The sequence below is a fragment of the Saimiri boliviensis genome, chromosome 19, assembly GCF_048565385.1.
Source record: "Saimiri boliviensis isolate mSaiBol1 chromosome 19, mSaiBol1.pri, whole genome shotgun sequence".
Taxonomy (NCBI): Eukaryota; Metazoa; Chordata; class Mammalia; order Primates; family Cebidae; genus Saimiri; species Saimiri boliviensis.
This window is the reverse complement of record NC_133467.1, coordinates 602,699-615,159: the sequence shown is the minus strand read 5'-3', so window position 1 is coordinate 615,159 and position 12,461 is coordinate 602,699. Positions and strand designations below refer to the sequence as shown.

The 12,461-nt window shown below is 38.0% G+C and overlaps 1 protein-coding gene across 8 annotated transcripts in view; it reads right to left on the bottom strand.

Moving 5' to 3' along the window:
* The window catches only part of KCNT2 (potassium sodium-activated channel subfamily T member 2), a 436,518-nt gene that overhangs the window by 69,815 nt on the left and 354,242 nt on the right, over positions 1-12,461 (bottom strand). For all 8 annotated transcript variants that reach the window (XM_074389701.1, XM_074389699.1, XM_074389705.1 and 5 more), the window contains one exon: positions 8,392-8,503. In XM_074389701.1, the coding sequence (XP_074245802.1) occupies positions 8,392-8,503 (112 nt within the window). The remainder of the gene's footprint in view (positions 1-8,391; positions 8,504-12,461) is intronic.

Here is a 12,461-nt window from a genome sequence, read left to right as displayed (position 1 = left end):
ACCAACTGCCTGGAGTTGGCAAAGACGTTAAAGGGCTCAGCATCAGATGACTGCGCCCAATTTAAACACCAGCCATAAATCCTAGGTGTCCTCAAGACAACTGTATTCCTGCACAGCCAGCTACACATTCGGGGCTCCCATAAACCCTCAGATTCAATAATTAGCTAAAATAACTCACAGAACAACAAAAGCACTACACATATGATTACAATGCTATTCTGAATGAACAGCAGCTGAAAAGGTGTGTGGGGGAAAGTCTTAAGTGGTCCCCCAAGCACCGGAACTTCTGTGACTATGATGTTGAGGTGCCCCATTCTCCCAGGACGTCAACATGTTCACCAACCAGGAAGCAGTCCAAGCCTCATTTATCAGAGTTTTTATTGAGGCTTCATTATGCAGGTATGATTAGTTAAATCAAGAGCCATGTGATGAAGCCCCCTCACCTCCAAGTCCCTTTCTCCTCCCTAGAGTTGAGGGTAAAGGCTAAAAGTTTCCACTTTTTAATCAGAGTTTTCTTTTTCTGGTGGCCCACCAGCTTACAGAGGTGCCCCTCCATAAGTCCCTTCGTTGACATAGCATCTGTGGTATGGTTGAAGGGTATGAATTACAAAACATACTCTTATCACACAGAAAATTACAAGGAGTTTTGAAGGTCTCAGCCAGAAACCAGGGACAAAGACCAAGTATTTGTTTTTGTTATACCACCTAGTCATCTCACATTTTCATTACCTTGCTTCTTACATCAGAGGGTAATTATCGTATGATTGTATAGTGTGATTATGATCACCATTTGGGAATGGTGACCACTCAAAAGCAATTTTAAAGAAAGCAGTCTTGAAGCAAACTGTGCACAGATACACACATGAATAAAAGGCTTTGTAAGTACATCAAAGCAAGAGAAAAGAACCCTTTGGAAGAAAATGAGACAGAACTTTCCCTTTTTTCTATTATTGTTTTCTTCTTTTCCATTCCCTTTGCTCCTCACCTGTTCCATCTCTATTCAGCTCTTCTACTGTGTTTCCAATACCTGTTACGCCTACGTTGTTGGGATGAGGGTCACTGACCTTCAAACATGAACAACAACAGTGAGAAAACTAGTGGTGATAGGAATATTCAGGACAAGAATAATGATGACAATATCAGCCAAAAGAGGGGACAAGAATCAAAGAAAGGTCAGATGGAAAGGAAAGTGCTGTCACCAAGATGGCAGGACCCAAAGTAACCCGCTCATTTCTCCCCAAAACAACAAAATATGCAACATTACTAACCATGAGGGAAACGGAAATCAAGGCTGCAATGAGACATCATCTAACTCCCGTTGGAATGGCTATTATCAAAAGATGAAAAAGACAAAAAGCAACAAATGATAGCAAGGATGCAGAGAAACGAGAGCGCTTGTAACTGCTGGTTCTAAGAATGCAGTAGTACAGCAATTATGGACAGTAACATGAACACTCTCGAAAAAACTGGCAGAACTGTCCCATGACCCAGCACTCTCACAGCTGGGTACACATCCAAAAGAAAGTATTTCAAAGAGGTATCTGCACTCCCATGTTCATAAGAGCATCATTCAGAACAGCCAAGACGGGGAATTAACCTACGTGTTCATTAACAGACGACTGGCTAAGGAAAAGGTGATACGTATGCACAACAGAATAGTATGTATCTGTAAAAATAATGAAATCATGTTATTTGCAGCAACATGGATGGTTTCTCTTAACATAATGGTTATTATGTTAAGAAAAATAAGCCAGGCACAGAAAGACAACTATCTCATGTGTTCACTCATGTGGAAGATTTTTTAAAGAGTCGATTTCACGGAGATGGAGAGTAGAACGGTGGTTACCAAAAACTGCGGAAGAAATGGAGGAAAAGGGAATGAAGAGAAGCTGGTCAATGGGTACAAAAGACACAGTTAGATATAAGGAGTAGATTCCAGTAGTCAACAGTAAAGAAATTACAGTTCATAAGAATTTATAGTGTATTTCAAAATAACAGGAAGAGACTGATTGTAATGTTCCCAACACAAAGAAAAAACAAATGTTTAAAGTGAAGAATATCCTAGTTACTCTCATTTAATCATTATACATTGTATGCCTGTGTTAAAATATCCCAAAATATGTACAACTATAGTATGTCAATTTAAAAATATAAAAAGCAAAGCATGATATTTAGGTTTCATAGAGTGTTTTGATAGAGTGTTCAAATTTGAAGAAATTAAGTGTGACGTATTGTACCTAATGGAGAATACTGACTCTTCACAAAACTCCACTGCCCTATTCTTCCTTAGGCATATAATCAGACTACATTTCCCAAGCTCTCTCAAGTGAAGTGTGGCTATGTGATTAAGTTCCAGGCAGTCCATTCCAATGAAAGGGCCACTCCCAGTGCCGGCTCATGAAAACGTTCATAAATTTTCTGCTGGCATATGTCTACTGTTCCTTGCTGCATTTAATTGAACATTACTTGAAAGACAGAAGCTAAGGCAATTAGTTTCAAGCAGAGATGAAAGGAAATAGGAAACTGGGATTAAGAATCTGCCAGATTTTTAAAGTGTCAGCTTCTGGATTTCGACAGAATAGGAGACAAATCTGAATGAAAAAAAAATAAATAAAAAGACTTTAAACAACAAAGTTCGGCCGGCGTGGTGGCTCACGTCTGTAATCCCAGCACTCTGGGGGCTGAGGCGAGTGGATCACCTGAGGTCAGGAGTTCAAGACCGGCCTGGTCAACATGGTGAAACCCCATCTCTACTAAAAATACAAAAAATAGCTGGGTGTGGTGGCGCACACCTGTAGTCCCACCTACTTGGGAGGCTGAGGCAGAAAAATCCCTTGCACCCAGGAGGTGCAGGTTGCAGTGAGCTGAGATCACGCCATTGCGGTCCAGCCTGGGCAACAGGAGACAAACTCCGTCTCTAAAAACAAAACAAACATAAAAGAAAGTTCAACACAAATCTGTGTCTCAATAACTGGAAGGTATTTCTATAAAAATCAGAGAAATGCATTGGTTGTGAAAGCAAAGAAATGAAGAATTTGTAACCTATGTTTCAGAAGAAACTTTGGGTATATGCCTGGGCATAAAACTGAATGGGGGTAAGGGTACAAAAAGTTTATCAACTTTTTCAGAGAAATCAGCGTTATAGTCTGAAAAACGTTTAATCTTTGCAAGCTTTCATAAGCATAAAAATCTTCAAACCTCCCCAAACTTACGTAAGCAAGTAGCAGGCTACAAAAATTACACAGGCTGCAAGGAGTGTGCATTTCTCAAGTGACATAGGTAACGATGGCTTAGGAAGAAGCTTGGGTGGAAAGACAGAGGCCACAGAAAACAGTAGAAAAGGGAGTTTCTCAAGATAGCAAGGAATAATCAATGAACTTCACAACATTGTTCACGTATGAACTAGTTGTCCTTCCACCTTTTTAGCTCTTTTCATCTGTCATTGAAAGACAGTGTTGTGATGATAGAATTCAGGACATGCCACTCCAAAATATGTCAACTTGACAGGTGAGGAGACAGCAGCAGCAGAAAGGACACTCTAACCTTCTCTTACCCCTTCTTCCCTGAAGCCGGCCACAAATCTTAGCTGACCTTACATTGCAAGTAGGACCTAAGATCCTGATTCCAGAGGGGTTCTTCCTGTTCTAAGCAGAGGACAAAGTCCTCATGCCTTAAGACAAAGAGACGCCAAGAGGAATTTGAAAAACCAGTCCTTGCTAAGTCACCTCTCTAATTTATTACCATGATACCCCCTTTGGCCAATCATAACTCTATACAGCTTCCACTCCTAAGCATATAAATACACAGATTTCTCTGTTTCTCTGAGTCTTTATTTCTGAAGACATATGTCACGTAAAATTACATTCAATAAATTTCTTATTTTTTTCTCTTGTTAAACTGTCTTTTGTTATAGGGGCCTCTGCAATGGGTGAGAATTTTTTTCTCCCTATTGGAGTTCAGAAATAATACCCAAAAATATAGTGCCTTGACACGCTGAACAGAAGAAGCCTCTCGAGATCTCTCTGACTCCCCACCTCCCTACAACCTCCTCTCAATCCTTTCTCTCCCAAAGCTCAGGATGAAGGTGTTCTCTGAAGTTCCCTTATTAGCCTAAAGTCTGGACCTGCCAAAGAAAACAATTACTTCTGGTCACTTCCTTGAGTTTTCATTAACTGAACTCCCATCACAGGGAACAAGACTGAAGTCTGTCAACACATCCGAGCAGACTTTTGTCAGAAACCCTTGTCTGCTCTGTGGGCCCAACAGATGTCGTCCCAAGCCATATCATATGTTCTTCAAGTCCACTGAATTCCCCTGAAGATCATGTAATGTGTCCTCCCAAAATCACTCATACTTCCCATCTCCCTTTGCTCTAGGAAGAAAGTATGAAACCATGTGAACCCCTTTGCACGGTGGGGCAATCATTTGGTGGCTCTCCCACAGGCATACTAATAAATGTGCATGCCATTTCTCCTCTTAATTTGCCTTCTGTGAGTTTCAGCAAACCTTCAAAGGGCAAAGGGAAAATTTTATCTCCACCCCTACATCCCCTATAGTGGATATTCTTCACTAAATAGGTACTTTCAGAAAATCTGTGAAGACTATTATTTCTGATACCAATGGAAATCATATATTAATATTTATTAGAATGCAAGGTCTACAAGGAAAACATCAAAAGTTAATCATCACAAAAATAAAGCAATTGAAAATAACATAGTTTAACATTACACACCTATCCCTATAAATCCTATCACTTGTTAAACATGACTGAAGACCACTGAGTAGCAAAAAAAGTATGTAAGCAGCCAAGCTGGTGTTTATTTCTGATTTTATTTATTTATTTATTTATCTATCTATATTTTCCTTGAGACAGAGTCTCTATCTGTCGCCCAGGCTGGAATGCAATGGTGTGATCACGGCTCACTACACCGCCTGCCTCCCAGGTCCAAGCAATGCTCATGCCTCAGGCTCCTAAGTAGCTGGGATTACAGGTGTGTGCCACCACGCCCAGCTAGTTTTTGTATTATTAGCAGAGATGGGGTTTCACCATGCTGGTCATGCTGGTCTTGAATTCCTGACCTCAAGTGATCCACTGACCTCAGCCTCCCAAAGTGCTGAGATTATAGGCGTGAGCCACCATGTCAAGCCATGATTTAAAATCTCAATTGTGTTTCTAAAGGTGAAGGTCTCACTTGTGAGGGTGGAAGGGCATCTACTTACAGATAGATGGAAACAATATTCATAATTATGTTTGGAAGAATAAAAATCCATGTATGTCACAGCCAACAGTAACTACAGAAAATGTTACTGATTATTTAAATATTGGAAATAGAGATCAGTTTTCTAATCCTAAAAATCTCCTTGCACCCAGAAGACAAATTGGAAAGATAATTAAATACTATGTTAGCTGTCATATCAGTAAACATTAATGATTTTAAAACATCCTTGATTTGAAGAGTTACCATATTATTCATGGCACATTATTAGTTTGATAGAGTTGCCATAACAAAGTACTATTGACTGGGTATCATAAACATCACAAATGTATTGTGTTATACTTGTGGAGGCTGGATGTCTGAAATACAGATGTTGTCAAGGTTGGTTCCTCCTGAGGACTATAAATGAAGGGTCTGTTCCAGGCCTTTCTCCTTGGCTAATAGGGGACTATCTTCTGTTTTCCTTCACATTGCCTTCCTTTAAGGTGTGTCTGTCTCTGTCTCTAAATAGTGAGCCACAAACTAGAAATCACCCTACGGTCTCCTTTGAAGTTAACTACCTCTCCAAAGACCGTACGTCTAATGGTTAGGACCCAACACACCTTTTTTTTTTGGATGGGGCATGACGGAGTACATAACTCAACCCACAAGAGTATAAAAGTCTACAACGTTTCTGTTTTTAAATTTTTAAGTTTCTAAAACCCTAACTTTAACATAATATGGTAACAAGTGGATCAAAGAATTTTCCACCGCTTTCAACATTCAAACTATTGATTTCAATTCTACCTCCTCCAGCCTTTCTGTCCATGAATAATTTGGGAAAATGTTGGTGTACTGAGTTTCTTTTTTCTTCTTGGGAAAAATATCTAAAAGATGTAAAGCCAAATACAATCTTCAAAAAAAAAATTACCCTGATGACAAAAGTCCCTTCCCTTTTCCTTGGAGCACTGTCTTTAGAAAACCTGTAATTGCAAATCCTTTCGCTGTCAAAAACTTGAAAATCCTTTCTCTGTCACTGAAATGGATGCAAATCTCTGAAAACCTGAATAAACCTCTAGCCAGTTTTGCATTCCAGGAATGTCTTTCCTGCGGGCCTTCGGGCTACCTTTCTGAAATGTGAATAACAAGGAAGACAACTTGTCTCTCTCTCTTCGGGAGTTGAGCCTAGATACCTGGTTCTAAATTGTACCTTCTTATTTGCTGCAAATATGTTTTTATTTTTTTCTTTGGATAAAGAGATGTATGTAATTGGCATATATACCTCTTATTTTTCTTCTTTTTCTCTAATGCAATAAGCACACAACCACGTCAACACAAATGCTCACAAATACTGAAAAACCTTCTACAGTTATGACCTTGCTACATCAACTGACTCGTCAATAACTTGAATACACAGAATGAAATGTTTATTAGTGACAATATCAGCAAACATAAAATGTGTAATTATGTTTTTAGTACCAGTTATTTGAATACTAATTATATGTCAAATGCAGGGCTAAGAGTTTGCATAGATTAGGTACTATAATCTTTATAATGACCCTACTATTTAAAATAGCTTCTACCACTATTTTCCACATAAGAATCCCAAGGCTATGAAATAATTTATCCAGTTTTCAGTCCTAAAAAGCAATGGCGAATTGCACCAATCTGACTGCAGAGCCTGGCTTCTTCACCATGAGGTGACTGTCCTACTCCATGCCAGCACGGATTCCTGATGGATTTCTGATTATTTGGGTTGCTTTTGAGTCTGAATCAATTTAGCCCTGCTTGCCATCTTTTTTTATGTTGTTGAAGTGATGTGGCATAGTGGTAATTTTCTGTCCTGAAAGTCAATGGCCTTACGTTTCCCTTACTGAATTGAACTGGTAGCCATATAATCTTGGAAGAATTATCTATCTAGTCTGAAACTCAGTTTCCACAACCTGGAAGCACTGCACAACAACAATTTCCCTGTGGCCATGAAAAAGCAGGGTAAGGCGCTATAAACTTTCCGTGTGTGACTAGCTTTGGAGAAACCAATAGATGAGGGTACAGACCTAATCTTACTCAACAATATATTCCCCAGGAATTAGGACAGCATCTGGCTGGTCATCATTGGTAACCAAAAGAAATACCTAATCAGAAAATATAAGGCATCATTTTCTCTACCTCCTATATTGTTATAAGAAACGAAAAGAGCCTAGATTTAACATTTTCCTTATTTATCGATTTTAGAGACGGTATCTCACTCTGCCGCCCAGGCTGGAGTGCACTGACATGATCACAGCTCACTGCGGTCTCCAACTCCTAGGCTCAAGGGATCCTCCTGTCTCAATCTCCCATGTCCTTCTGATGACAGGCATGAAGCACCACACCCAGGTCAACATGTTTTACGTGTATAAGATTGGGTCTTTTATTTTTCTTTCACATCGAATTCTGCCAGTACACTACTATTTGGTAGTAAGTAAAAGCTGAGTACAAAAACCATGTACATCTGCACTAAGCCTACATACTGAAAACGGAAACCAAATCTTTCTGACAATATAGTATCACTTTGGAATTCTATTGTCTCTATTAGCATTATCCAATCTCTTTCCAATCCCAATCAAGTCCCTGTTTTGAAATATCATCATTCAATTAAATTCCAAATCTCAGTCAACTTTGGCGTAGTTTTCCTCCCTCTGAGACCTTACCAAAGCTCTATCGAGGCAGTTTCCCTTACCGAGGTAAGTGATAAACTTAGCTTTACCTCAGGCTGGTGATATGTGGGAAGCCAACTTTCAACAAAGTCTATAGTTTTCTAAGACCTTAAGGATTTTTGGAAACTGCAAAGCCCTATGTAAAGACAGATTTCATGACACAGCAAATTACTTGTAATATTATCAGTATAATTGACATTATAAGCGAGTATAGATATTTCTATTGCATTTGATTATTTCATGAATCATGTTTTCAATATATACTTAATAATAATAGAACAAAATATCTCCATCATATTTACCTGTGATATAAATTGTTCAAATCTATCAATTTCACATTTTTAAATAATTATAAACTAGAATTTCATCTCCCAAATATGAATTCAAAATAGCATTTTATTTTTATTGTCTCATGGGATTTCTATTTACATATTTACATAATTATTTTTTGAATAAAGATGGTTAAATCTAATTTACTTGATAATGTGGGGTCTTACCTTTTCCAGTTTTGAAAGAGCAAGAGAATAACAGTCTTTGGCTCTGAATTGCATGAATCTCATGTTGGCTGGGTGAGTAAGCTCTGTGATAATACTGAGACTGGAAAACAACCTACATTTCAAAAGAACAATTGCATTTCACTAACAATCCAATATGGTATTTTTTTATATAACAACATATTTATGAGTGAGTAATTCCTAGCCTTAGGCATAAAACTATATCCAATTACAACAGCAGACAATGCCACATAAAATCTTCTGTACAATGCAGGAAAAAATGAAACATCATTTCCTCAAGAATATTTTAACAGACATTTTAACATAATACGAAAAATAAATTGAGTAATTTGGCTTTTATTAGACATTTTCTCTTTACAATTATGGGATAGCATAGAAGAGAACTCATAAAGCTGATTTAAGAAGTTACAAGGTTACTTTACGGATGGCATTGAAACAGATTTATAAAGATAAATATGCTGATTGGCAAAAATTTCACATGATGAGCTTCTTGTGTATTATGTGAGCTCTTTCACATCCTATGGCTTTCATTCTCATAGTATGCAGTTTTTAAATGTCAGATCTTGCTACAACAAACTTCTGAGGTGAGGAAATGATTTATACAAAATTTCAGTGTAATGAACTGGGGTCAAGCTAAAGCAGCGATAGTGTTCTCCAGAAGTATCCTGAGAATTTTTCACAGGGCCCATGGCTTCACATGACCTTTCTTCCCATCTGACAATCCCTCAAATATATACCAAAACGTGCACACATACATACAGGCTCACACAAGATTTCCTTCCCCAGAGAAAAGGTGCAGGATGATACCACAATAAATGCTTTCTATTTTTGCTGTTGTTGATGGTCTGATCCTTACCTGATATCTATGCATCCCTGGATTGCTTGACTTGTTTAAATATTTTGGTATTGTCTGTGGCACCCACTTCTGTGATAATCAGCCTTGTTTTCCATATGTATGATATGTCTTTAAACTAAGCTATGACCACTTAAAATTCCAATCACTAGGTTGAATCCATACCTAGAACTCAGGGACCGGACTGACTGCAAATATGCAGAATATAAACAGCCTGTTTGTGGGGCTCAGGAACAAATCAGCTCCTGCTGCTCTCAATTTATGCTCATTCGGTCAAGTGGGTGCAGTTACTTCCATGTGCCCAAGTGCCTGATGCGGTACATGCTACTTTTTAAATGGGAGCCCTGTCCCTGAACCCCAGCACTACAGATGAGTTGTTACCTTTCCTCAGGTCTAACTCTGGAAGGAGGGCTGATGGATGATGTGTCAGGACTGCTCCCTCCTACTGATGTGCAGGCCTTCCCTCCTGCCTGCAGGGCCTTCCTTGGCCTTCAGCCCAGGCTTCTCTCATCACCTGCCTCTCGGGTTTGTTTGCATTGAGCTTTAGTTACCATTCCAGTTAAGACACTAACACATTCTTAAGAAGAGTTGTGGGTTTTTTTGTTTTTGTTTTTGTTTTTTTTCCAGAGTTATCAGTGAAACTTAGACATCCTCCTAGCCATTAGCCCAAATGGACTAACTGGGCCTTGCCTAGTTAAGGCCTTTGAGAGCTAGGACATTACTGGGTATTCTGTAAAATCTTTCAATAAAAGTAAGAAATATAGTCAGTATTATATGGCTCAATCTCTATTTTGAGAATAAATACTATCATAGTTCTTGATTTAGGTAAATTTGAATAATTGTTATTGAAATAGTATCAGCAAAGCAACAACCAGAATACAATTTCTTTTGCTGACTTTCAATGTTAAAAATACCGTAATTTTATTTGTGCAACTGATAACTTTCTTAATAATTCTGTGACCTTAAATTCACTACAGAAACCCTCAATAACAGATTCTGCAGAGAAAGGATGTAGTAAAGCATGAAGCTAGTGGCTACACACAGAAGGTACTGTCTTTTAGTTGTAATGTTATTACTATTTTCTTAGCTTTTTTCTTTTTCTCATGTCACTTATACCTGAAATGCCATCTCTTTTCTGTTTAATTTTCTCCTGAATCTCTCTATTATGAATTCACAACCAATATTTAAAGTGGCTCTCAAATCCAATCAAGATGAAACTTACAATTTTTTAAAAGCCAGAATAATCCTCTGCACCGTGGCTCCCCACTATTTGATTTATTGATTATAATAGCTGTTGGCCTCTACACCATTCTGGTTGGTTTTATTCATGCCTTAGCTTTCCCAGTAGAACACAACATCTAGAAAGGCAAGGTTTCCCTCTCAGTGCCTACGACCTTATATTTCTTTAATTGTAAATCTTTGTTAAAGTAAACAATTTCTCAATTAGTGTTTGTGCATTTGAGATGAAATCTTGATGAAGAGGGTACTGAATTTAAATAGATTAGCTTATGGAGAAACACTGTATTATCAATATTTCACATGATTTTCTTTTAGCAGCTCTATTCTCACTCAAAAGTCACACATGATAGTATATTCAATAAATAAGTTATTTTCTCAAAAACTCTTTAAAAATTAGAAAAGTGGCCTGATGGAAAAAAATGTCAATTGACTTTTGGGCTGGCACACTCCATCTGGTGGGCCTGAGAAATGCCACCAACTGCCGAATTTCATACCATCTGGGAGTTTCAAAGTATTTATTTAAGAAATATTTTAAAATAACAATGTCACTAAAGATATTCATAATACGGTTGTCACAGACAAAATTCAATCATCTGTGGAAATAAAAAATAAAATGAAAAACAGGACAAAAATGAATCAACGAACACAAAGCCTTATAGACTCATGCTGACCATAAATCCCATATACATGCACTGAACTTTAAAAAGAAAAATTAACTGATCTAAGTTTCTCCTCCTCGTTTTTTGCATTTTTTTTTCTCTTTGGTGGATAACACAGGTTCATCAACAATAATTATAAATCACTATTCCAAGAGTTGTCTGTGTGTTAACTCATGTAATCTTCACATCAGGCAGAAGCCCTCTCATTTTGTGTTTCCATCTGTCCCCTCACCTTCCCTAGGAAAAGCTGAGGGCGTGCGGCACCAACCTTACTCTGTCTTCTCAGTATCTTTGGATGTGTAGCGGTCTGTGCCAAGCCGTGAGGAGGGGTAAGCCCTGCAGGGCAAGCCTTGTGATTGTCCAGTATGGCTCTTGACCACGGTTCTCAAGGGTGAATCTGAAAAGCCCACTCTGGCCTCTACCAAAGTCACATCCTCCAGCCTAAGATTTTTATCTCTAGCTGCCTGACTTCTTCGGATCTCAATAGTTTCCAATTCATATTAGAAATCAAGAGGGTCACATTACCTCTTCAAACTGCAGAAAACTATTCTATGATTCACCTCCAATTATTAAAGATGAGGAAACTGAGGCACAAAGAGACAAAATATGTTCAAGGTTAACATTCTAGCAGGTGGTAGAGCCTGGGTTGCACCACAGCGTTAGTTCTGAAGCTTCCCCTCACCATTATAATAAAGAGGAAGGCAGAGCAACGTAAGGAAACACAGATGATCCAAATAAAATAAATTATTAACAATATGCAGCAACAGATTGCTATTTCATATATTAAAAAGTCCCTCTTTTAAAAATAATATTTTATAAATTACTTCCACTTAGCCTTAACAAATAATTTTCAAGTTTTTACTATTAGAAAGTTCTGGTCTCCAGGAGATAGATAAACACATCAAGTAAGATTCCCGACTTTAAACAGTATAATATAATAAATGAAACAATAAAAATTCACAAATTATAAGGACATATGTATTTTTCTAGGGGTCATAAATTGTGGCTGACTGAACACTCTTAGATTAAGTAGCATTAAGACACTAGTGAATGGATTGCTTATGAAGAACATTTATGACAGTGTTGAGATAGATATAAGGCCAGAGATGAAACTGATGAGGAAAATGTAGCTACAAACTAATGAAAATTGTGTTTAACTTTTGGAACATTTTTATTTCCCTTAAAAACATAGTTTTTGCCCAGGCACAGTGACTCATGCCTTTAATCCCAGCACTTCGGGAAGCCAAGCTGGTGGATCACGAGATCAGGAGTTCAAGACCAGCCTGACCAACATGTGAAAA